General features: G+C 50.9%; 1 protein-coding gene across 7 annotated transcripts in view; it reads left to right on the top strand.

Annotated features, from left to right (window-relative positions):
• Positions 1-26,381, top strand: part of PLEKHG4 (pleckstrin homology and RhoGEF domain containing G4) — a 79,789-nt gene that overhangs the window by 9,999 nt on the left and 43,409 nt on the right. For all 7 annotated transcript variants that reach the window (XM_042886153.1, XM_042886155.1, XM_042886154.1 and 4 more), the window contains exons 2-6: positions 5,309-5,506; positions 12,116-14,273; positions 18,540-18,758; positions 22,211-22,334; positions 22,954-23,047. In XM_042886153.1, the coding sequence (XP_042742087.1) occupies positions 5,309-5,506; positions 12,116-14,273; positions 18,540-18,758; positions 22,211-22,334; positions 22,954-23,047 (2,793 nt within the window). The remainder of the gene's footprint in view (positions 1-5,308; positions 5,507-12,115; positions 14,274-18,539; positions 18,759-22,210; positions 22,335-22,953; positions 23,048-26,381) is intronic.

Below are 26,381 nucleotides of genomic sequence, written 5' to 3'. Positions count from 1 at the left end.
AAAGCAAATACATCATTTTTTCCCCCTTTGTTTAATTAAACAAGAGATCATGAGTTAATCGCTTCCAAGCGCTTGTTTTCCTGCAGCGCCTGGAATGCTAATCCTGCGCGGCTGCCCAGTAGGAGCTGCTTTGGCGGCCGCGCCGGCCCAGGGAAGGGCTGGGGAGCAGGGAGGCATCTGGAAATGATTCCCAGAGCACCACTCCCTGCGAGGCCGGAGGGGCCGGTGGAGACACAGCCTGTGCACGAAGCCGGCTTGTGAGAGCCTTGTGCTGGAGCACGGCTCGCTGCTGGGCTGCTTCTCCCTGACAAACCCTCAGAGCTCAGCCGCAGAGCAGGTAGAGCCATTGGCGGGTATCTCGCAGGACAGCGGTGTGAATTCCAGCCTCATCACTCAGTAAGCAGGGCTCTTTAGGCCCAACCACCCCAAAGCAGGCGGGGTGCTGCAGCCAGCGCTCTGCTCCCAGCCTCCCCCCCGAGCCTCCCAGCCGGGGGAGCTGGCACTTGTGCTGGGAAGATTTTCCTCTCTTGAACTCATTGCCGCTGCGATTAGAGCTGCTCAGGAAATGGGGATGGGAGGGTTCTCCTCCCTGCAGAAAGGGAGTGGGAAATCTCAGATTTTGTCAGAAAAACAAGCCTTGCTTTTAGCTGGAGACCTTTTTGAACACAGAAATATCTCTTTTCTTTTTTCCCCCCAAAGGAAAAGCAGCCTGGCTTTAAGCTTGCTGTCAGAAAGTGGAAAGGGTTCGTGGAAAGCCCAGAGATCTGTTTTTACTGGAAATGAGGTTTCTCACGTCAACTGAGAGCCCAGCAGCCCCAGCCAAGCAGCGCAGCATGGCAGCCTGTATTGGCAGAGTGACCCGGCCCTGCACAGCCTGCCTGGGGCTCCCTTCCCCCAGTCCCCAAACCTGGCCGGGGGCCACACGCAGGCGACGTTTGGAGGCTGGATGCTCACCCTGCCAAAGCTGCAGATCCTCTGCTGCCAGATGTATGCCTCAGCATGTGGCATGGGCCGGTCTGGCCTGTCAGAAAGGAGTGCTGTCTGCCATAAGTCCTGGGCTTGCCGAGAACTTTTAGGAGCCTTCAGACAGCATCTGGGCTGTCAGCAGGGAAGATTTGTGCCTCTTCTTCATGTTGTCTTTGTTCAGGACTTTTTGTAGGCGAGTGTTCTTGAGCACAATGCTGGCTTCCATCCAAGGTGGTCAAGTGAATTGTAGGGAATGGTGGCTCCGGGTGGCTAGAGCAGTGCTGGTCTGTGCAGGGAAGGGATGCCGCACTGTCCTGCGCCACCTGAGCTTCCATCCTAGGCACCTTCCTGATGTGTACCCTTGGCATTCATCTCTCTTATCCCTGGTGGGCTGAAAACCTGAAGGGAGATCTTCTGCACTCAGCCCTGACTGGTGAGCAGCAGGTCCCAAAGAGAAAGAACTTGAGTCAGAAGGAAATCATAGAGTCATTAAGATTGGAAAAGAGCTCTCAGATCCCCAAACCCAACCCCACCCCACCGTGCCCACTGCCCACGTCCCTCAGTGCCGTATTCCCATGGCTCTGGGACACCTCCAGGGACGGTGACTCCCCCACCTCCCTGGGCAGCTGTGCCACTGCCTCACTGCTCTTCCAGAGAGGAGATTTTTCCTGCTGTCCAACTTGAATTGCAGGATGGCAGGAGTTCCCAGTAGCTAGAGCCCTCTTCCTGACCACTAAGGCATCCAGAAAGGGCTGAGGAGCTCCTGCTTGCTCCAGATGCCTCCTGGCAGGCTCCTCACATGCTGCAGCAGCTGCTTGCACGAGGAGAGGTAGATGGGTCCCTGGAGCAGGGCTGTAACATCAACCAGCTCCCAGCTGCGGTGTGGTGAAAGCTGCCGTGGCCGGACGTGACCTTAACCTGGGCTTTATTTAGAGCCTTGATTTATGGAGCAGTTATTTTTAAAGCCTGGTTCTCTTTTGGGAGGTGTGGCGGCAGCGTGCAGGAGTTCATGGGCCTCCTGTGCTATTTACAAAGAAACATTTGAGTCCCAAGACTTGGTTTTTTATTTTGCTCAGGGAGATGCTCTCTGGCTTGGTTGGAAAGCAATCCTGTTTGCGTTTGTGCCGAGCGGCTGGAAAGAAGCTTGTGTTCAGGCCCTTCCCATTAGCAGGATGTGGCAATGCTGCTGGAGACCGGCCGGCCTGAGATCTGCAGTGTGCAGAGGGGGCTGCTTTCTCCAGGACGGCCCTGTGTGGGGCTTTGCCAGCTCTCTGGGGCTGCTGTGCAAGCAGGTGTGTGCAAGCATCCTCTCCTTGGATCCTTACTGGGTTTGGCTTGCTCTCCTTCTCCTGGGACACTGATCCCTTATCCTCACTCCTTGAGCCTCTTGGTGGGGCTTGAGTACCCTGTGTGGCACAGGGAATGTGGCTTGTGGGTAGGATGGGCTGCGGGCTTCTGATTGGCATCTGGAGTGCAGGGTGCTGTGCCTTTCTCTTGGCGTTCTGTTTGAGCTCCCTGTGCTTCCAAACCATGGCTCCTTCAGGGCCACTGCCCTTGCCAAGGCGATTCCTTCTCCCTCTGGAGAAGTTAACAGGACAAATAAGCAGCCCCATCCCATCTCCAGGACTGTGAATTGGTTTCCCAAGTCTGTGCTCAGAGTCCAGCCTGCTCCACACTCTGCCACGCTGCGCTCTCTGTGTTCTGAAGAGGCTCTGCCATCAGGTGGATCCCAACGGGATGGGTGAGTTTGCAACCACGTTTGGGGCTTTTCCAGTGGAGTTAGCAGAGAACCTAATGAAATGATCCAAAGGTGGGGCTTGAAAGCAGCCCTCTGTCCTTCAAGCCTGAACAGGTATCACGGCTTTATGGTACAGTGAACCAGAGAGAGGGGAAGCGTCTGTTAGCACTGAGCTTCACAATGGCTACAGGCTATGGTTATCCTGTATTTTACTAAAGGTAGAATAATATACGGCTTGGTTTATTTTAACCATATAAAGGCTTTTTGATTCGGTGCCAGTGTTAATAATTATCTTGCGAAGCCTTTACTCAGGCAGCAGGAATGGTGTGAGAACCTGAGAGCAATGCACCCGCTCATGTGCAAATATTTTTACTTCTTTGTTTTATTTGCAACAGTAAACCAAATTCACTGGGGAAGGGGGATTAATATCTGCAAGAACTGTGCAAGAGGTACGGGGGCAGAGGGCAGAACAGAACCCCACAGCTGCCACGGGCTGAGGTTTTGAATCTGGGGGCTGGAGAGGATCAGGTTGAAATCATTTCCAGATGCTGCCAGCTGTAATACCAGTGGGAGCCCACAGCTGGGCTCTTTGGTGCTAGGGGGAAGTGCAGCAGGTGAAGGCCTCTTGTTCCCCCGGAGGCACGGGGCAGCCCTGAAGCTGGTGGCACAGCCTTAGCAGAGCTGCACTTGCCTTTAGCTGGCTGTGTTTGGACTCAAAAGCAGTTCTGTTTGTTACGTCAGGTCCAGCTGGAAGAGGCCTTTCATTTTAGTTAATAGAATCAGAGCTGGGGGTTGATACTGCTTTTACATTCTGGGTGGATAGAAGCTTGTTTAAAGCAACTGTCCCCTCCCATTTAGGTTTAGACCTAAACGCTGAGTCTAGCATCCAGCATTTGTCAGTGTGCAAAATTGCTCCTGCTTTTTGAGTCCTTGGGTTAAGAATATGAAAAATAGTTCCTAAACCTCTGTTTAGCTGGTTACACTGACCTTGAGGGCTATGGCAGGAGGCAGCTGGTTGCAAACATGTTAGCTGCTTACTTGCTGCCACTCAGCCTTGCTTGTTGCTGACATCAGGAGAAACAGCATCAGAAAAGCTGAAGCAGTGCCATGGGCAGATCGTGGCTTGCTGTCACCCGCACTGATGCAGGGAGGGATTGTGCAGGCACTGCCTGGATGTGCCCATCTCTCCTGTGCAATCCTGTGTGCTTTCCTACAGGAAGGCTTGTACCACTGAGCAATACATTGTGCCTACATGCTTTCAAAAATGAGGAATGGAAGGATGGTCGAGCTGGGCAGCTGCAAAGGATGGAGGGTTTGTGTGAGGAGCATTATGGCTGCAAGTCACTTTAGGCTTGCTCTGTTGCTGAGGCATTTCCTCAAGTTGATGTCTGGAGCAAAGGACCCTTTCCTTCAATGGAAGAAGTGAACGCTTCCTTCCTCCCGATCCCTCCTCCTGCTGGTCCTGGCTGGCAACGTGAGCTTTGTTTAACTTTCTCTCCAGGTTCGTGCTGTGGAACCGAGGTGTGTTTTCAGGCATGTCCATGCAGCTGTTCCTGTTCTGCGGGAGGCTGGAGGCTTCTGGGCCAGAGGCTCAAATGCTTTCGCTGCCTCTAGTGAAAGGAGGTGGATTTATATCAGAGGAGGATCTGGCCAGACACCTGAGTAAACTTTCATTTGGTTCTGTCGCAGAGCTCACTCCCACTGGATTTGGGTTAGCCAGAGGGGTCCCCTGTAAAACAAAAAGGCAGGGAAGGCTCCCGATCCTCTCTGCAGATGTCTGCAGATTGCTTTATTTTATTTTTTGGCAAGCTCTCGCGACTTGCACCCATGCAGCAGATCAGAATTTGGCCTCCAGCGCTGGAATGGGTTCTGACGATGCGGGCAGGCCGTGGCTGGCTCCGAGCAGCAGCAGCAGCAGGGGAAGTTGCGAGCCGTCACCTGAGCAGGAAACGGGCACTGAGGCGCGTGCTGGAGCACCAGGGGCAGTCCTGTTGGTGCAGGCTGTGATCCTGCACGAGGCATCTCTCACCGCAGAAAACTCCCGGCTCCCAAAAAGAGCCTGCCGTGAGAACGATGAAGAATTGCACCAGTGAGCGGCTTCCCCTGCGACCAACCAGCCCCGGCAGCGCTGTGGGTTGCAGCGTGCTGAGGAACATGGGCACAAGCGTTCCCCCACGTCTCCCCTCGGCCCACAGGGGATCCGGGCAGTGGTGCCCAGGCGGCAGGGCAGTGCTCCATCCACCCCATGACACTCTCGCTCGCTCGCACGCACTCACGTGCTGCGGTAATGGTTTAATAGCAGCCCCACCCAGCTCAGCAAGACGGACTTGCTGCGTAAGCAAAAGCTGGGGAATCTCGCCGCTGTGCGCAGTGCTCTGTGAGCGCTTCGCTCGCCTTTTGAGAGAGGTGTTTTTTTTTTTAATTTTAATTTTTTTTTGTTTTTAATTCCACCTGAAGTCACCGGTGCCAAAAGAAAGGAGGAAGGACGGCAGTTTGCTGCTTTGATCCTCTCCCCTCCTGCACTGGGAGGTGGCTGCGCTCCCGGCACAGAGCTGGCCGGGGCGTCCCGCGCTGCCGCACCGCTCACGCTTTCTCTCTTGGCAGGACTCAGAGTCGCTGGACGGCTGCATTCAGAGCACGTTATCAGCTCTCTACCCTCCGTTCGAGGCTACGGCCGCCACTGTGCTGTGCCAAGTTTTTGATGTGGTGGAGAAGACGTACCGTGGGGATGGACTGCGCTACCTCATAGACTTCCTGATTCCAGCCAAGCACATCCTGCAGTGCATTCAGCAGGATGCCTGTGTAAGTACATCACGCTCTCCGCGACCTGTTGGGGCTTTGCTGGTGAACCTTCTTTCTGCTGGAGGATGTAAAGTGCCTGGCAGAAAGCGCGCGCTCGTCTGCAGCAGCCTAGGCAAGAGGGCAAGGCGGACAAGTAGGAAACAGTTGAGGAATTGTTACTGAAAGCAAACCTTGCTGAGATCAGATGTGGAGCAGTGCCCTCACCTTCCAGAATTGGAATACTGAGTGGAAGGCTTTGGGGCTTGGCAGGGAGGGTTTGCATGGCCTTTGCGAGCTGATCATAGAATGACAGAATGGCCTGGGTTGAAAAGGACCACAGTGATCATCTAATTTCAACCCCTTTGCTATGTGCAGGGTCGCCAACCACCAGACCAGCCTGCCCAGAGCCACATCCAGCCAATGATGGCGGAGTTGAGGGGCTCTCCAGCCATGGGGGTGAAGCTGTTGGGTTGGGGTGAAGCGTTGCCCCCCGCTGTTTCTCCCGGCAGCCCTGGCTCCCTTCGGTGGTTGCTGGAACCATCGCAAGGCTCCGTAGCCTCAAGGAGTCACATTACTGCCAGAGCGAGACCGAGATTAATGGGCTTTACTGTTCGGAGGCTTAAATGTTAGAAACGATGAGTCAAATGCCTCCATTGCAAACTTGGCTCCAAAAGAAACCGCCACCCTATAAGTAGGGTTTGCCCTGGCTGCTTTGGCTTTGGCCATGGAGGCTGTACACAGCCGGGTTTTCAATACATTTCCTCACGGCCAGGGGGGGAAAAATCACACGAGTGGAACTGCTCAGATATGGCAGAGATGAAGCTGAGCCCCACAAGCTGTGAGGATTTGCACGGCGTTCCGTGTGCGCTATGATGCTGAGGCGGCTCACGGCTTCCCTCCTTAGCAGGAGGTGGGCAGAAATCCCTCCTCAGGCTTTCAGCACCCACCGCGGGAAGCCGCCTGGCTTTCCAGCAAACCTCGCCGCGGCACCGGGCCCACGGCCCACGACGGAGGGTCCCATAGCCGCGTGTGGGTGTCTGTGGGCGGCAATATGGCGCCGCGTCCCTCCTGCTGCGACCGGTGCGGCCGGAGCCGCGAAGCCTCGCTCGCCACAACCGATGGCCGCGCTCAGAGTAGGGCGTGGGTGGGCGGGCCGCGCGCGTCCCAACGGCCAATAGGAGGGCGGTTGAAGCTGCGGGAGCCAATAGGAGGGCGAGCGTGGCTTGATGGGCATGAAGAGAGCTGAGAACAGGCGGGAGTGCCGCCCTGAGAGCCCGTGAGGCGGAGAGGTGAGGGACGGCGGGGTGGGGTGGGGGGGGGAGGGCATGGGAAACATCGAAATGGGAAAGGTGGGGGCTGAGGAACGCTGAGGTGGGAGAGGTGAGGGCGCTGGGCTCTGAGGTGTGGGCAGGACTCGGGGTGCAGCCAGCCGCTCCGGGCTGCAGGCCGTAGTGGTGGCTGTAAGCTCCTTGCCGTCTCGCTCGCGGGCCCTTCTGGCCCTGCATCGTGAGGGCCTCAGCTGCCGGCTCCGGGCGTACAGGGGAACCTCGAGCCTTGCGCTTTCTTTATGGGAGGCCCAGGCTGTGCTGTATTTCGCTTAGATGTCTGCTTGTTTGAATTCTTATTGCTCAGAATTGCTTCTCGTTTACTGTCGGCTCCATCTCTTCACCGTTGTCCCCCCTCACTGTCTAAAATTACAGGACTAATTCTCGTTACTTGTTCCCTAAAAGCCTTGCCTGCCTTCTTGAGAGTGTAAACAAAAGCGGTGTTTCCTCCTGTTTTCATTAAGCTTTTCCTAAGAGCACTGAAGTGCAAAACACTGACTGCTGTCTGAATGGCAACCATGGGAACTTCTGAGAGAACAAGATCTCAGCTTCTGCAGTGGCTTCATGAAGTCATAGGATCACAGAATGGCCTGGGTTGCAAAGCACCACAACGCTCATCCAGTTCCAACCCCCTGCTGTGTGCAGGGTCACCAACCAGCAGACCAGGCTGCCCAGAGCCACATCCAGCCTGGCCTTGAATGCCTGCAGGGATGGGGCATCCACAGCCTCCTTGGGCAACCTGTGCCAGTGCCTCACCACCCTCTGGGGGAAAAACTTCCTCCTAATATCCAACCTAAACCTCCTCTGTCTCAGTTTAAAACTGTTCCCCCTTGTCCTATCACTATCCACGCTCTTAAACAGCCGTTCCCCCTCCTGTTTATCCGCTCCCTTCAAGTACTGGAAGGCCACAATGAAGTGTTAGGTGAGTTCATGGGCCTCAACTGGGTGTGACAGGACCACCAGTCTGTGATCTCCAAGTGTGCGCGGAGGGTCTCTGTCTGCTTAGAAACCAGGTTTTGTTAGAAGCCTTCAAATCCTGGGCTAACTGGACTGCTTGGTTTGTTCCAGCCCAGCTGTCCTCATGGCCCTGGGACCTGTGTGATACCTTTCTCATTGGTCATCAGCTCTTTCCTGTACGGCAGCGTTCTTGGCTGCAGCTGCTGGGCACAGAGCCTGGCACTCCCCAGCCAGCCTGGGTTGGCTCTGGCAGTGACTGAACATGAGAAGAGCAGAAATGCTTGAGCCTCAGATTGAAATGTTCAAACAACTGAAATAAGCCTCTTCACGGAATCTCTTTGAAGGTGCTTTTTGGAACAGCACAGGGGTGCTCTGCTTCTAAAGTTCTATGCCTCTGAAACATATGGGCTCTGGAAGGACTTGTGTTCCTGCTTGTTGGATGTTGATCTAGCTCTTGCTGCAGTTCAGGTGGTAGCTTTGCAGGTTTATCAGGAAGTTCTGAGAGCTCTGTCTTTTGGGTTTGGTGACTTTATTGCTGAGGCTTCTTCCGCTTGTTGTGTGTCTGTAGGCACGCAGGTCATCTCAGCAATGAGGTTGGATGTCAGAATTCTTAATGCACAAAAGCCCCCAAACCTGCTTCCAGGTTTTAACAGAAATTCTTTAGGTCAGGTAGATGCAGATGGAGCTTTATGTTCGTGCTGCTACTGGTGGCGTTTTTCACTTTTCTCTCATATAAACTGTTTGTAGTCTTTGAGAACTGATCCTTTTTGTCAGCCCACCTCCCCCCGTGGCCTCAACATACTTATTAAGAAATACTCTGGTGACAGAAGAAGTCTGTGAGCTACGTATGGCCTGAGAATGGCTGAACAACTTCTGCAAACTGTGTGTAGTAGGAGGTCTTGATCTGCTAATTTAGCCATGCTGTGCAGGAAAGGGACTATAGAAGTCACTTTTGTCTTGGAGATCAGAAAGCATGAGGATTGAGGGCTGCAAAGCTGTGATCCACTCACATTTGAGGGAAGTACAAGCAGTGTGTCGGGTCATATAGGTTTTTAAAGTCAGTTTAATGGAAGCAGAAAAGAAAGGGAGGCAGATTTCGAAGCTCAAGGTTAGGATATAAAGACAATATAAGATCCTCCAAAGTGAACAGTCTTACCTTAGCTTTTTTTTCCTGGTAGTAATGCAGCATGTGGGTATGGCAGTGGATGGTTGGTTGTGCAGAGAATAGGATTGAAATGGGAGCAGAAAATGACTGGGTTGGAATAAAAAGGGCCAGCTGATCTCCTCCTGGAATATGGAAGAAGTTACCACGTAATGCTGATAACAGGGATTTGTATTGAATCTACTAAGTCAGGGCTAGCAACTAAACACAGAGAACAAGCTGAGCGTACAACAACAGCAGTCACTGAGTGTGGAAGGAATTAAATGAGCCTTAAAGCATTTGTGAATGTTTTTTACACGTGGTTTGCTCCGTGGCAGGTAGTGTAAGAACAGCCTTTCCCATAGAACAGCCTTCTGTCGAGACAGAGAAGTTTGGTGGTTTGATCTCTTCCTTGCAGGATTTATGATGGGTCAGATGGAAAGTTAATGACTGTGTCAAAGGGATGGAGGTTCATGCAAGCATGACAAGATGGGCAGAAAAACTGGTGAAAGGAAGGGTGTGTGTACTGCAGTGAGAGCTGGATGGAAATGGGAGTCATGGGACACATATTGCTTCTCATCTGTGACCTTGGCATAAAAAGTAAGAGTATGTTGATGACCAGATGGTGATGAAACGAGGCTGGGAGACACGAGCAATAGCAGGAGGAGGTGGGTAAATGTATGACACAGGGTGGACTGTGAAACTGTGTACTGAGGCTTGTGTGATGGCAGAGTGTGAGCGCGTGCTGTGATAAAATGGTGGGCAGAGTTTGTGTTTTGGGTACAGCAGTTTGGGGAGCAGGGCTGCCTGGTGGCTGGGTTACTGTGGGAGTGTGGCTGAAAGGGTGAGGGTGACTGTAGCTCTAAGGAGCAACATGCTTCCAGCCCTCTTGGGAAATGTTGGTGCCTTACATCTGGTGTTCTGCAGGGCTTCACACTGCAACGAGTGGAGCTGTGTTAAACAGGCATCACTGAGGGCAGGCCTAGGAGACAGCGGGGGGAGGTGCGTTATGGAGCTGTGGCATAGAGATGGGGGGGGCTGGCTGCAGGGATGGGGGGGGAACTGCCAGAGCTGGAGAGTGAGCAGGTGCAGCGAGGGTAAGAAACCCAGCTGGCGTAAGGTGCACACTGGGGAACGTGGAGACTAAGGAGCTTGATGCCTGTACCTGTTGTTTCAGTGTGTGTGAGGATCCAGGAGGTTGCTTCCAGTCTCGTGGCCTCTCTGCTGTGTGACAAGTTCTTTGAGTGGAAGCATTTTCCTTCCATCTGTGTGACCTGCAGAATACAGCCCCTTATAAATAGCAATCTTTGTCAGGGCTTCCATGTGACCACGTGAGGGGAACAAGATAAAAAGCCTGAAGTCAGTGCTGCCAATCCTAACACATCTGGGTTTCTAGATGACAGCTTTCCAATTCAAGTATTGCATCCAGTACGGGGGAATCCCTCCTAAGACCTTGTCTTGACAAAGAAAGTGAAGTTAATCATGAAACTAAGAACGAATTATTGCTTGTGGCTTGATTTAGACCTCATTTTACCCCAACAGAATTGAGTTCAAAGCAGCGATTTTTACTTTTTGATGTTGTGATAAAGCTGTAAATAATTGAGTCAGGTTGGTTCAGCCGTGAACTTTTACTTAATTGGGAGCTGTCTTCAGACTTGTCTTGTTTGATGCCTGGAGTCACTGCCTTTTTATTTTCTTTTTCTTTTTAAATATAGGAAAAAGGTACATGGGAACATGGGGGGGGTCCTGAGTGCTGCTGTGTTTGGGGGCGAGGGTGGATTTCTAGGGAGCTGGAAGGCTCACACACTGAGCCCATGTTGCAGGTGTAGGGAATTCCTGTTATGTCTGTAACAGGACTTCTAAGTGCAAACGTGGAGGAAATGCTAAAATGAAACATTCAGAACATGACTGTAAGTTGGAAAACTGGGCAGGTCTGTGCCCAGCAGGCATCTCCAGGGGCTGCTTCTCATAACTTCAGTATGTTGTGCTGAAGATGACTCAGACTCCGGTGGGAATTCTTAAAAGTGAAAAACGTGGCTGACATGAACCAGTATCTGGCTGACTACAAAGTCTGGGTGCAAAACCTTTGTAAGTGGGCTTGTATGAAGAAGGCATGGTATAGCTGAGAGGCTCAGGGCTCAGCAGGTCAGGAGCTGCACAGCTTGGTTGTGTAAGTCCTGCTCTGCTGCCTCCCTTCTGCTTTGTTTCACCGATCTCTCTTTCCACTCACTGGTGGGTTTACAGTGATCCCTTGGTGCTGACTCCTCCTAACTTGTTTCCACCTGTTTTTACATAGGCTCTCAGTTGCTCCAGCTGTGTGATGCCTTTTTCCTGACTTCCTACTCTTCTATTAGGCTCAAGCAAAGTCAGATGGAACACACTGTGCACCTCAACAGCGCATGTTTAGAAGAACTGAGTCCTCAGAGCTTAGTACCTTCATTCTGCTTTCCCTCCCCCACAGCACATCTTAGCCTAAGGGCCCTTTACCAGACAGGCAGTGTCTTGCAGCGCTAGGCTGGGTAGAGGCATTCTGTGCAGTAATGTTTCTGCGTCTTTAGCCTCCTCATGGTTAGTTTCAAGTATACTTGATACAACCTAGAGTGTGCTGTGTAAGCTTTAGAGATCATAGAATGGCCTGGGTTGCAAAGGAGCACAGTGCTCATCCAGTTCCAACCCCCTGCTGTGTGCAGGGTCACCAACCAGCAGCCCAGGCTGCCCAGAGCCACATCCAGCCTGGCCTTGAATGCCTGCAGGGATGGCGCGTATGGTTGAAGTCTGGTCAGGCTGTGGGTGGTGTTTAGTTGAGGACAGAGGTTTTGTGCATTTGCAGCACTAAGGTAAAGAAGAGCTCTTCTGCTGGGAAGTGGGAACTCTGACATCAGCACCCCAGGTTCTGGGCTCAGTCCTCTGCCTGTCTGTGCTGACCCAGCTTTAAGTAGGGCTGATGCTTGTGGCGGATGGCTGGTGTGCGTTCAGCTCCTGAGACGCTGATGATTTGTGATGGTAACTTGTCCTTTTTGTGTTGGTTTCCTTTTAAAGAGACTACCTCAGTATGGAAAACTCCCCTACGCTGACTGCCAAAGACCCCAAATTGAGCTGTGCTATTGCCATAGCTGCTCTGTAAAAGAGACGTGTGGTCTCTCCCATCCAGAAGCTTGAGCTGAGCTGTGTTCCTGCTGCTGAACATGCTTTGTGTTTTCTCTCTAGGTTCAGTACTGTGGCTTGCTGTTTCGCCACGAGGGCTGGCCCCTGTGCATTCACGAGAAGATTGTAGTCCAGCTGGCTTCCATTGACTGGCGAATCTTGAAGCCTGGTGACTTCTACCTGCAGGTGGTTCCCTATCTGAAGAAGTCTCCACGGATCGTGTTGAAGTGTTTAGCAAAAGACAAGCACAATGTAGAAGAAGTCGTGATTCCAGAAGTTTCCTATACCTCTATTTTTACTCTGGAATGGTTGAGTACTATCAATGGAGAGCGGATGGGTATAGCACTGGAAAATTGTTTACTGACCACTGATGATAAAATATTTCGTGTTCCCTGGGATAACGTGGTTAATCCGGAATTTATAAATAAACCAAAAATAATTGAAAATAATACTATCGCTCCAGAGACAGCAGGGAAACCTTCACTTGTATGTCTCCCCATGGACCATGCTGAGCACAGCTTACCAGACCTAGAATCTCAGTGTCTACAGGAACAAAGTCCAAATTGCAACAACCTGGTTGTTCGCAGCCCAGCTCCACAGTTAGGTGAAACTGTTGTCAATGGTGTGTGTTCCAGTCCTGTTCCTGAGGAGGATTTGCAAAGTGACCTTGAAGGGGAGTACGTTGAGCTCGCCCAAGTTTCACTGCCCCGCTTTGGACCACAGACAGGCTCGTTAACCCAGTCACTGGCTTTAAGTTATCTGACTCAGCCTAGGACAAGAGTGAATGCATCTAAAGGCAAGCACAGGTTTATTGTCATTCAAGATAGCACCTACTCCAAGAACTTAGTTCACTCAGCACTTATGCAGAAGGAGCCCTGTCAGATGGACGCTCTGAGCACTTCTCCAGGAGTTCTCAAAAATGTAATTCCTTTGGAAAGCAACCAAACGGCGGCATGTGAAGAGCTGTCTCCAGAAGCTCAGCTGCTGCCAGGTGCTCCTGGGAGCATGGGAAACAGTTTTCCTGCAACTGCAGCTCCTTTTGGTGCGGAAGATTCCTGTGCCGTGGAGCAGGAGGCCTGCAGTGAGTGCTCTGGTGATTGGCAGTGTGCGCTGAGCGGCAGCAGTGACGTGTGTGCTGGAGATGGCGTCAGCTGCAAAGCACAAATGACTGGTTCTACTGGAAACATGGAATTAGAAAACGATGGTTCTAGCATAAATCCCGGTGTTGAAACGCTGGAGCAGAGCCCAGAAACAAATCTAGATGCTGCCGCTGAAGAGGAGCTTGTGGAGGAACGTGGAGAACTGCTGACAGAGCATCAACGTGAGGTGACACAGGTGGATCCTTCTCTTGGGTCTGTCCTGGGGCCTTTGGGACCGCGCTGCACACTGAAGGAAGGTCCCAATGCTTCTTGCCAGAGTGCTGGTGAAAGTACTGCACCAGTCCAGGCTGCTGCACTGCCTGCCACACCTGAGAGTTCAGCTGTGGGTGTGGGAAGAGGCTCTCCTTCAGGGAACATGACAGATGCAGCGGCAGTCCCAGCTTGTTGTGCTGATCAGGAAACAAGTTGTAGCTCTCCAGTAAATCCTCCAGAACAGCTGAACCGAGGAGAAGTAGGTGAAATAGAGCAGGGAAGAAGAGAGAGCCCTGAGGATGTCAAAGAGATTGAACAAGTACAGGCTGTGAAGGAGCATCAGAGTAGCTGTAGTTGCTGTTCTACCAATGCTCCTGTGGATGGAGTGCTTTCAGATGGTGAAGAACAAGAAGTCTCTGCTTGTCAGCATAAGGGAGCTGAAGATGCCGTGCTGCCCCAAACTGCACTGCCAGCAGAGGGCGAGCAGGTGGCAGAACAGTCAGGTACCAGTGGATCTTTGCTGGGTCTTGATGCTCAAGCAGAAGACTCGAGTCAGTTTGGAAGCCTCAAACCTGGAGAGAGGTGTGGGGATCCACAAGGATGGACAGAAAACCACAGCCATGGAAGTGAAGTGAACTGTGTGCTGAACCCAGAGTGTATTTCAGCCCAGGACTTGCAGGGAGGGGAGGAGAACCAAGGCAGTTTTTCTGATGTGGACAGGTCAAAGGCAGTAGCCTTAAAAACACTGGAATCCATAAAAGAGGAGCTGGAGGTTGGACCACTGTCCTCAGGACCTGCTGAGGGGAGCATAGAGCCCACTGCTCTGCACTCCCACCCGGAGGCAGTTCCAGAAGCATCATCTCCTAAAGGTAAAGGATCTGGGTGTCTGTGTGTTTATCTGACTGATAACATAGGCAGAAAGCAGAGTGCTTGAGAGCTCCTGCTGGCAGGTATCAGGAGGCTTTGGGGTAACAGCACAAACCACAGGAAAGTGATTAGGCTGTCATTTTTTTGTGGCTTGAAGTTAACTTTCTTTTCAAAGGTGGATTTATTGCAGCATTTTGTTCACAGCCTTTGCAAATTTATGTTATTATGAAGCAAAGTTGGGGTGGTGGCTGGTGACCTCCACCTGTTGCTGTGTGCGTTATGGGTGCACGCAGTAGGTGTGCATGAGAGCAGAGAGGCTGACTTTGGGGCAGAGTGGCTGTGTGGGGATGACTGACAAGGTGAAGCAGCAGCGGGTGGCACAGTCACATACTGGCTATGGTGTGTGTGCTGCCAGCTGCAGAGTTGAGGGATCCCTCTCCATCTCACTCCCTCTCCCCCTTAAACAACGTGTTTAAGGTGTTGCCCTCGCTTCTTAATGCCTCATTGCTGTGCTGGAGCTGCTCCCTTTGAGAAGAATCGACGCTGGCAATCCAGGTCTTTGCCTCTTGTAGCAGGCAGCGTGCAGTCCCACAGACACGGTGTTGGCTTTGCCTAGCTCTGCTGAGTCTGGAAAGCTGGAGCCAGATCTGTGCATCACATTGAGATGTGGCGGGGGCGGGGGAAGCACGCCATTCCAGTTGAGCAGCTCGCATTCCCTGAGACCCCTGGCTAGGAAAATTATCTGGCTTGAAATGTGAGGATGCTTGAAAGGGTTGGAGGTGCAGATGCACGTTGTTGGAGCTCGTCTGGGGAGCAGAGCTGGCAGAGATGCGTGGCCGGTATCTGCTTGGATGCAGTGCTTTGGCTGCAGGCACAGTTGTTATTTTCTGAAGTGTCCAGAAGTCACGTTTCACCAGAGACCTCAGTGTGACCTCTCCTAATGGAGAATCTCCATTCATGAATGGGAAACTTCTGCTTCCACCTGCACTAAATAGGTTAATTCAGTAATTAGGCGGGCCTGCTGTTCCTGGGCATCTCTGATGCTGTTGAACAAGTGATGGGCATCTATGTTCTGAGAAATGAAGAGCTGTGATGTTTCTGAAGAGCATCCAAAATCACAAGCAGCAGAAGGAGGTTACACTCTGCCCGTCTGGCTGTTTGGGAGATGTGTGCCCAGTCATCAGAAAAGAGGTTGGCCGGGTGGCTGTGGGGTTAAGGCAGAGGGCAGCTCAGTGTCCCTTAACACTGGGGTATTTCTTAAATACTCTACTGATAAGAAGCTTTAATCTGTTACGTTTGGCTGCTTGGAGACCTAAACAAGTTATTCGTCCCCTTTAACTCTCAGAAATACTGTAATAGGGAGCTTATGCAGTGAGAAATTAGACAGTGAAGCAAAGGTCCCAGGCTCAGTCCTACAGTGCTTTCCTCCCCCAGCTGCTCAGTCTGTAGGTGAGCTGAGCTCTTGGTGCCTGGCTCTTGTTTTGCTGCAGGGGCTGCTCATGGGGTTATCCTGCCCAAAATGCATATAACCACTCCCCCAAGCTTCCCGTGCCTGGTTCAGATCTGCAGTGCCCACCTTCTGCTCTCTGTGAGGCATTTGTGGGCTCCTATTAAAGCAGGTGCCGTGGGTCAGATCAAAACTCCTTTTCAGATCTGCTGCATCTGCACATTTTGCCTCATCCTTCAATTTCTCCCCTTCCCTCCCACTCCCATTCACAAACTGAGCTTATTTGATGCATAAATATGACCTGGCTTGGGAAGATGTTGAGTAAAATGTGACTTCTACTGAGTTGATTGTCTTAGAATTTACATTGGTTCCATTTGCAGAAAACCTACTTGATGTCTTTTTCCTTCCCCAGTGGCTGACTTTAAGTGAATTTTGAAACTTTGCAGCTCTCCCTGGAGGAGAATTCCAGTATTTTGGGGAGTGGAAAATAACCTGATAGTCAAGAAGTTTGCTGAGGAGCCACCCAAGGGTGGATTCAGCAGCACCTGCTGGGGCGTTCAGCTACCGCTCAGTGTTCCTGCAGGGTGTTAGCATGCATGATGCTGATGCCGGGGCAGTTTGCAGGAGAAATGCTAATGGCTCTTTGAAATGCACGCAAGCAAATCCTTCTCTCCCGCTTCCTTCCCCTCGGGGAAAGGTGGAACCTGCAAACGTGGCAGATTCGGCTGTCCCAGTTCTCAGTTGGTTTTTTGATGTAATCCTCTGCGTTCTGCAGTTTCCGCTTCGCTGAGCGCCTCCACCTCAGACTGCAAGTAGCAAACAGTGTGCTTGGGCATGCCTGGGGAGAGCTGGGGCCTGCACACCTCCACGGGGCCTCTGGTAGGGCAGGGTGGCTTTGGTCAGGGCCTGTGTGCTCCAGAGGCTGCACAGCTTTTCTGAGGTGGCCTTGGCACCACAGCTGTGCCCGGTGGGCCGAACGAAACCCTTCTCTCTCCCGGGGTTGAGCAGCTGCTGCCTGTTCCTAAAAAAGCTCCAGTGCAGGGCTGCCGTGTGTGTTTGGGTCCGTGTGGTTCCTTCAATGTAGCCGTGCTCCCTTTCTTTGAATGCCACCTTTAGGTCTTCTTCAGAGGCTTCCTTCATGTGATGCAAATTCCCTTACTACAAATAGCATGTGTGCTTGTTGCCACAGCCTCCTGAGAACGCGTTTTCCCACGGAATCTACCAGCCCTTAAAACATCTGGGCTGTGACTTCTTTGGCCTGGTGATCCACGGCAGGTCTGTGCCCCTCTAAATCCCACCTCAGGAAGATATGGTAGCATTTCCCAAAGCAGTGACCTCTTTAATGGAAAACAGAACCTGAACTGTAGTGCTGGGAACAGAACTGAGCCCTGCTGTGTCCCACAGTGGTGCAGAGCCCTCAAAACTTCACCCCAGCAAATGCCATGTGAGATCCCAGGTCCCTGAGAGGGATGTTAGCAGGGTGCTGGGCTGCACTCAGTCACTGCTTTGTGGCACAGCCCTGCAGCCCCTCCTGGCTCTCCCCTGTTGGCTCTTTCTGCATGCTGAGCCCTGCTCTCGAGGCACTTCTCTTACCCACTTGAGCAGTTCTGAAGGCAGTTTGGGCTGAGCCTCAACCTGCAAATCTCCTTTGCTGCTAAAACTTGTACTGAAAGCCACTTCAAGGACTGCTTTGTTCCAGTGCTGCTCTTTAATGAAGTATTGGAATCTGTTGGTAAATAAACTGAGTCAAGTGTCAGCACTGTTGATGCAGCAGGAAGGTAGAGTGGTTTAAGTCAATTTTAAATAGCAATTAAAGTATGTGACTTCACAGCAAGCAAATAAATGCTCCCCTCTTTTATTTTCTCTAAAGGGAGGTTGATTTCTATTGGTAGATACTGAAGTTCCGTGATTTGCAGAGAAGTAGAGCTTTTATTCTGCAGCATGTGCCTCTGCCCAGCAGTGATAGCCTGGCTGTGTGCTTAGGATCCTGAAGACACGCTCCTGCCTTTTAATTCCCACCACGCTGGGAAATGGGGAGTAACATAGCGAGGAGAATTCTTCTTCTCTCCAGCTACCTCTACATGAAAACTGAAACTCAAAGTGGGGAGAAAACTGGCGTTAATTTGTGTGCAGTAGCAGCTAATTAATTTTGGAATCAGATGAATCCGATCACTTGTTCTTCAGAGCTGAAGTGTCAGGGATATGAAGAGTTTTCTCCAGTTCCCTAACGGAGCTGATTGCTCTCCTCCTTCTGCTCTAGAGGGTTTTAAAATAGATTTCTGCCATTCAGGCTAACTGTTAATTAAAAAAGTCTGGACGAGCAGAACGAGGTCTCTTTGCTGGCTAATTCCCAGCTGATTTGTCAGCCTCCAGTCGGCTTTGCATTTTCAAGAAGCAATCTGCAAGTGGTGTCGGGGGAGTAATTCTGCCGGGCTGGAGCGGCTCTCCCTGTCAGAAGCTGCTTTATCACTTTGCAGTACTCGTGCTGCTGGAGCTCTGCCAAGGGTTTGTGCTGCTCCGGACTTGGGGCTGCCAGCAGACACGTCCTGCTCCATGCATTACCTTCAGCCATGTCCTGAGCGCAGTAATGCTGCTCCAAAGTGAGCTGTTGGAGTTTGAAAACTTCACGATCGACTGTTGTTGTCTTTTTAATTGCTGCAGCATTCATGTTGTGACAGGTTTGCAGCATGTGTGATGTGAGCTGCTGGCACGAGGAGCTGCGGGGTGCTGGGGGCACACTGTCCCTCCCCACTGTGGGATTTCCTTGGGACCTTTCTGGGTGGAGCTGGGCTCCAGCTTCTGACTGCTGCTTGTCTTGCAGGCATGGTATCGGACGGGGCAGAGGTGGTAAAAGAAGCATCTGGCACAGATGTTGTGTTGAAGGCAGCAGATAAAGCCTGTGCCCTGGAGGAAACCTCTGCACCTGTTAGTCCCCCCACATCCCCAGCTCCTGGGGCTGCTTGGGGCGGCCGCTCTGCACCTTCCATAGTCAAGGATGTGAACCCTGAAGTGCTCAGGAGCGGAGTCGCCTGCCTGCCTGGTGAGTAGCTGAGCCTGAACGTGTCTGGGGAGTGGGGCTGCTGGGGGGGCAGAGGAGATACGCCAGGTTTTCAGTACTGCAGTCTCTGCCAGTCTCATTCCTTTCATTCCAAACCTCTCCTGAAGTAACAGTTTAGAATTCTCTTCCAGCTTCTGCATGGGAAGGGCAGGAAGTAGAGTTTCCCTCCCATGAAAGTCATGTTTGCTTGCTCCCTAGAGTCTTAAAACGTTAACGAAGCACGTATGAGTCAGAAATGCCAAATCTGTAGGCTCATAGCATTAGTTCAAAAAGAAGAGTGAGTATCCAGCTAATGATATGGTGGGCCTGACATTAGACCTGGTCAAAACAATAGGAACTTGATTCACATGGTAGATAATTAAAGGACGAGAGCGTGGAAGTGGCTATTTGACAGCGCTCTTGTAAAACCAGTTTTCTTCTCGGTAATTAGAAGTTTGGTTGATTAAATGTAGCTCCTTGGGTAGAAAAGATTTCTCTAACGAGTTTGATTTCATTAGGCAGGGTGTTGAAAGGAACATCCCGGTGCAGTGTGGATGAGCAGCGTGTGGGATGAACGATAGCGTGGCTACATGGCCTCTGACAAAAGTAGCTGTGATGGGAGGACTTCCCAGAATTGTTCTGCCGGGATCGGCTGTAGGTCAAACCTTACTCAGTGTTTGTATCTGATATGGCAGCAAAATATTGAATTGCTGCAGTTCAAACTTCTGGATGGGACAAGTTTTGGCAGAGTGGTAAACAAAGCTGAGGCTGTTGGACGGAGCAGCCAGGATCATTTGGAGTGCAGGGCCCAAACAAGAAGGCTTTGTGTTTAACCAGATATTTACTTAGACGGAGGAAGTGAGGACTTACCTCTGCGGTGCTGCTCAGTGACAAACAGCAGCTGCTCACCCCAAGGGTTCTGCGTCCCTGCTGCACGGTGTGGGCCAGGAAGGTGCAGCATTCAGTGAGCTCACGAGCTTCTTTCATTTTGGGAATTGCCTGAAGAGCAGAGAGGAGTGGTTTGGGTGCTCTGATACCTGCAGGAGGGGCAGAAGAGGGAGACAGCCTAGCTGGTACCTGGAGGGTTGTCTTGTGCGAGGCTGGCAGCGCTGTTAACCTCCTAAGGTGACTGAGATATAAAAAAAAAAACCACAAAAGAGCCTTAGATGGGGAAGGAGAAAAGGGAAACAGGACTACTTCAGTCTTCTGGAAAAAGGTGAGGTGAAAAACCAGGTGCAGGGCAGACTTACGGTACCTGCAAGTACATAAATTAGCATCGGTAGGTAAACGGGTCTGCTGATCAGCATGGGCTGATTATTATGTGTATGTCAGCCAGAAAATGAAGCGTTTGATAGAGAAACACACAGGCCTTGCTGTAGAAGGAGCCCAACTGTGGGAACTGCTGCTCATATTTGTCACAGGTTCCTACCACATTGTACAAAGTCACAAGGATTCAAATACAGGTTGGAGAGATGTGTGTTTGGAGTGAGTTGAAGGAGGAGGTTTGGGCTTGATGCATCCAGGGGGGCTTTGGTCTGAAAGGGCACTGATGTGGTTGTTGTTTCTTCTCTCCTGTGAGGATTGCCCACTGACATCCAGAAGGAGATGCCTGAGGAAACACGTGCACCACTCAGTTAAATGCCAAATGTTAGATATTGGTAATGAAACACTGCGTTAGAGAGGATAACTTTTATGACAAGCAGAGAATAAAAAGTAATCAACAGGCTAGCAGGTGATGGAGTTAGAAAGTTTCCTTTCAGGAGTGTTCTGTTCCTGCGTTCTGTTCTTCAACCAGCTGGTTGTGTCACTGTTGCAGACCTAGCCCTGCTGGCTGTTGTTGCTTTTTTGACCTAGTCAGGTCATTTCCTACTCACGTGTGCTGATTAAAGGTTTAATCAAGTTCTGGTGGTGCCTGGCTTCCCTAATGGACAAAAGATGATGCTTCAGAGCAAGAAGGCTTTTAATGAGACTAGTTATCATAGCCTTATGCTGAGAGTAACTGAGAACTTTCTTTTTAAATCTTCTGATGAGCCCTTATGAAATGGGATACAGCTCTCCAGCTCTTTGGTAATATGGTGTCCAGAATTCAGTATTCCTCCTGAAGCACGGAGGCGATCGAAGCCTCTGACCCTGCTGTCAGCAGGAGAAAGTCTGTGCCACGGTTCTGACCCTGGGAGGCAAAAAGCCCTGATTTTAAATGATGCCCATCTGTGTGTATGGCTCTGACTCAAGTCATGTCCTTGTAACAGGTTGAGATCACACCAGGGCAGTTTGCTGTGCTTGGGGCTGGCCATCTGTATCTAGTTTACCTCCCAGCTCACTTGCTCCTCCCTTGGATGGGGAGAGAGGTGGTCCAGGGCTGGTATCTCTTGGGGTAGAGGAAGGCTTTCCCTACACCTCTGCTTTTGTACTGTGCTTGGGACTCTTCCCTTCTCTCACACAATTTGTATGGCAGGAAATGCCTTCTGTTTTAGTGAATTACTTTTCACACAATAGAGGTGCAGTCCCTGCAGTTCTGTGGATCATTTACCTTCCTGAGCTCGCAGCGGTGGTTGCTCACAGCGGTGGCCTTGCCTGGTGTGAACGACACAGGCAGCTCTGGGCCTCCATAGTGGTTTGTTCTCCTCTTGTTACTTCTCCTTACATCTGGAGAGGAGATTGGATGTAATTCCAGTCCTTTTCCTTGTGGTTCTCAAGGCGTGCCATGGCTAAAGTTCAAAGCTGGAATGTCGCTTAGTTTTGGGAGCTCCTAGAGCGGGCTGCAGCCTGTGATAAGCTGTCTTTGGACTTCTGAAAGGCAAGAGTCAGGTAGCAGTTGTGGCTAGTTGAAGTGGAGGGGTTTCTCCTTCCTCAGCATATCCCAGCTCAGCTGTGTTGCCTGTAATATGCCTTAACCATTCCCTAGAACTGGTAGCAGCATCGTGGTGGCTGGGTCTCATTTGTTCCTGAGGAGCTCGGGAGCCTGCAGAGGTTTCATGGCTCTTTCCTAGGGAGGGAGGGCAGGGCAGAAATGGGCAGTGGGCAGAGGTGGCTGTGATGAGCAGCCTCTACATGTGATACTGCAACACAAGTGGGTGTCAGGTTATTTATCTTGAGATTCTTTCACTTCTCAAAAGGTTGTGTTATCATTAGCCAACTTCTGCCAAATTTGGTGAGGATTTTGTGTTTGGATGGAAGAGAACAGTCCAAGCTGAACGCTGCCCTGAGAGAAGGGCAAGCAGAGCTCAGCTCCCTGAGCAGTGCTCAGCCATTTCATTCTTGGGCAGCAGTTACATGCTTTGGAAGTGTGCTTGTAGCCCACGCTGGTGTGTAACACAGACTGTGTCTGGTTCTGCAGAGCATTTCTAGGGAGCTGACAAGGGTGACAGCAGGGAAATCTGAAACATACGCACCTGGAAGCAGGCTCTGTTAGTCTGATGTCCTTGCATGACTTCTTGCTTCTCCCTATTTTACAGGTACCAGAGATAAGTCAGGACGTGCAGTGGCAATAATAACAACAAGGAACACAGCCTGGTTAAACCCTCACTGCAACACCACTGAACTGGTTCGCCTCCTCCTGTACCTGCACAGCATCCCGAGGTTTGTGACACTCCTGGGCTGTCAGGGGAAAGAAAACGTGCTCTACAAATGTGGGCTCTACCAAGACCTTTTCACTTTGAGATAGCTTTAACTCTTATTAGCTTATCTAACTTTGTCAGTGACTTGGTAGGCTTTCACCCGTCGATGAACAGAGCAGGCTTAACACCTGAGAATGCTTCTGCCTCTCATGCTTTCTCTTAATGCTTTTCTCTTCATTCTGACTCTGGGAAAGATGAGTTTTTGGGTCTGATCCAGAAGGGCTGTTCTTGTGAAGCACTGTGAGTAAGGCCAAGCTTGACCCAGAACGCCTTGAGGAAGGACAGTTTTTCCTGTGCGGATCCTTCAAAAGGGGGATCAGCACTTCTGCCATTGGTGAGAGCTGTCCTAGGAATTGGAGAAACTGAAAGTTCACATGAAAACAGTGGTAAAACCTGAGCTGTCTGGGTGGTGGTTTCCATTGTACGTGTTGTTAAGGGAAGGAAGAGTGGCTAGATAGTTAGCTTTCCTTATACAGAGCCATAACGTGCCTTCTTTACCCCGTTACTTCCAAGAGTTTGACTTTCAGGGACTTGCTGATCATCACTGCTGGCTAACATGACCTCTTTCTCTGTCCTTGCAGACCCGAGTGTCAGGCTTTGGGTCTGACTGTTCTTGTGGATGCTCGTCGCTGTTCGCCGGTTCCTGCTCTCTTCAAGGCATTCAGCATTTTGCAGGTGATCCTTGAGCTCAGACAAAGGAACGCTTCTTGGCTTGCTGTCTTGGTTGGAGGTTGTATCTCCATCTGCTGCTTATGTCTCCATCTGCCTCCTGGCTTTGAGAGATGGAGTTATGCACCCAGCCCTGTTTGAAGAACTTGCCAGACTGCAGACAAAGCAAAAAAAACCTAAGCAAGTCTGAGTTAGAGAACGCTCCTCCCCCCCCTTCTGATTTATTTGTCTCTACACTGAGAACAGTCCTGTATCTGAGTGTAAATGCTGTCACAAATGATAGTGTGTGGTGATGCTGCCTGTTGACTGGGTCTAGGTGAAACACAGGGAAAAACACAGCCCACAGAGAAGGGAGGAGGAGAGGCCTCTGCCTGCTGCAGCAGGAGGGAAAAGCACTGCATGCTGTACCAGGTGGAAGAGCACATGCAGCTGTTTGTGTGGCTGGTGGTGAAGGATGGGAAACGGACATGCTGTAACTCTATATTGCTTCAGGTCAAAGGCTTTCGTATCAATCACTTGAGAAGCAAGTGGGCTGTGATGCCTCTGGTCCCAGATTGCTTCTGTCTGTTGTTATTAGAAAGCCAGAGGAGATTCTGGGTTGTAGCTATGACTAATCTTGTTTAAGCAGGTGTTCCTTTTAAATCAGAGCGTAGGTCTCGCAGGGCTCAAGCTCTGCAGACTGGAATGGGGCAGTGTTTTAATGAGGCTGGTGTCCCTGTGGTTTATGTGCTTCAGTGCCACATCTGAGTGCTGGGGCTGAGTCAGAGTCCTCCTGCTTCCTGGGCTGGGAGGAGGTGTGAGCACTACCAGTGCTCATTCTCTGTGCTGAAGGAGTAATCTGATGCCCTGCTCAGTTCTGCAGAGGTAACAAGCAAGTACCTTCTCTTCTTGTTATGTTCACATGGCAGTGGCTTGCTAAAACTTTTGAGTGCTTCTGTGTAGGTTCCATGGCTGTGTTTTAGTGGGGTTATTTGGAAAACAGCAGCATGTTGAGAGACTGTGCTTTGGGGCCACTAGTAGGTCACTGCTCTCACAGAACACAGCAGGAACAAAGCCCTCCCGACTCAATGCTTCGTATCCCTTGAAATGGGGAGGGAGGAAAAGCTTTTTTATTTTTTTTTTTAACTACCTGTGCAATATCCTGCTGTGATGTCGGTCTGGCTCTGAGTAGAGGGTAGAACAACATTCGCTCGCAGGGATTGGTGTGCTGCAAGAGAGGTTGCTGGAGCTGAATGTGTGCTCCAGGTAACCGACTGACAGGCTGATTGCTCTGCCTGTGGTCTGTTGGTCCTCACCTTGCCTCTTGTGCAGACTCTGTAAACAAGACCTGCTCAGCTGGCTCGCTGTCTGGTCTTGGCACAACAGTAATCCCCTGGCTCTGCTGAGCCTCTTGGGGATGCCTAGCATTTACTTCTGGTTTACCTCTGGGATCCCACAACATTGTTCTCATCTGCTCCGAAATAAGGAGAGCAAAGTTTAGAAAACTGACTACAGTGCAGCAAGTCAAGTGTTCTAGAGTGTGGCGGGGTTTGCTGGGCAGTGGATGCAGGAGCAATCAGTGAGTTGGGCTTGGAAGGTCATGTAACAGGCGGCCTCCTTGGGCTCCTCTCTGGAATCCCTGCTACACCTCCCAGTTTCTCTTTTATCTAGCACACTGTGTCTAGAGAGCTCATCTCTCTTGTTCTGTTCTCTGCTCAGCAGGACTTTATTTACGCTGCTTTTGTGGAGCCCGCTATGAAAACAGGGGTGGGATCTGTGAAGTTCTGAGACCCGGTGCTGCTTGTTCAGTTTGGAAGGGACATCTTCCTCTTGACTCAGCGGTGAGAAGCACTGCTTCACAGCGGATGAGCACAGCAGAGATGACCTCATGCAAAGTCTCTTCCTGTTGCAGTGCTCGAATCTATTAACTCTATAGAACCTCCCTGGGGAGAGAAGAAGAATTTCATCCCAGATATTTCTGGGTCAAGATTTGTCAAGCTGAGGCAATAGCTCTTCCATTTTCCATCTTTCCACAGTGAATGTGTGAACAGAATTATTAAGTACTAACAGGCAGATAGCTTTCCCTGACTTTCCTTTGCTGTCCAGAGCCACCTTGTGAGCCCTTCTCACCCTCTTTGCTTTCAGTTGTGTTCTGCGAGACTTTATTCCCCATCCTCTTAAGGATGAGGGTGCATGAAGACTACTGGAAGCCTTTCTGTCCCAGGCAGCACTGGGAGCAGAGGCAATATCGAGTGCTGCAGCAAAGCTAACTTGAGAGGAAGGAGGAGAAACTCTGTACAGAGGAGGAGAGGGGAAGCGTGCAGTGTTTATGTGCTGCAAAATGGATCGTGCTTTGTTCCCAGGGGAAGCTGTATAATAATGCTTTGGAGCAGGCTTTGTGCAGAGGGGAATGCTGCTCTGATGCTTGGTCACAGCTTGGCACCAGCTAGCTCTGTGCTGTGGGAGCCTGCTGCTTTGAGCTTTGCTGTGCCTCAGTGAGCGAGGCAGCGTGTGCTGGACTTCAGAGAACAAACAGCTGTGGGATTTTCCTCTGCCTGAGTTCTTAGAATGAGATACTTGTGAGTACTGCATGTCAGCGCAAATGTTTAATCCCTAATCTGCTGGATCTGCATTAGACTGGGAGGGGAGAAGTCTGTTTATGAAGACAGACACAGAGTAGCAGTTTAAATTTCTGTGTAATCCTTTTGCTGTTCAAGGGTTGTATTTACATGCTCTGTTAGTGCAGTAGTGTGGAGGAGCTCGGTCTGATGTTAAAGACCAGGGATCTCATACAGCTCTACGAGTAGTGCTCTCTTAAAGACTGAGCGTGGGGGTGTCCCATAAGCACAGGCTGCCCAAACTGCCATTGCTTCAAGTTGTGGCCAGCATGAAGGTTGGCCATGGGCTTGACTCAGGAAGCCAGAAGCTGATTTGAAGCTTTTGCCTGAAGAAAATAAATAATTCTTCCATTTAAAAAAGCAACAGGGTCGGTGTTTGCCCTGCTGCTTTCTGAGCTGCTGTTAATACTGCTCTTTAACGTCCACGTTGTACCTGTGATGGGGAATGTGGTGTTCCCTTGGAGTTGTGGGCTGTGTTTTAGCTTCCACACAGCTGGACCTGTTAGCAAAGGTGATATGAAAACCTGTAAGGAAGCTTCTGCCGGCAGGACCCCACTGCTTGCAGCTCTGCTTGCCTCCCAGAGCTCTCCTGTGGACTGCTGTAGCCCACTTGGATGCATCCCTCAGAGCTGGATGAGACTGACTTTTCTTCAGCTGTTTGGAAAAAAAAAATATGGCAATGCTTAATTTCTTTTGGAAGTATTTCTTTCTCTTGACGTTTTTCTCCTGCCAGCTTAACCTGC

This window comes from Lagopus leucura, unplaced genomic scaffold, assembly GCF_019238085.1.
Source record: "Lagopus leucura isolate 7727_CA_CO unplaced genomic scaffold, USGS_WTPT01 Super-Scaffold_100054, whole genome shotgun sequence".
Classification (NCBI taxonomy): domain Eukaryota; kingdom Metazoa; phylum Chordata; class Aves; order Galliformes; family Phasianidae; genus Lagopus; species Lagopus leucura.
This window is presented reverse-complemented; position numbering and strand designations above follow the sequence as displayed.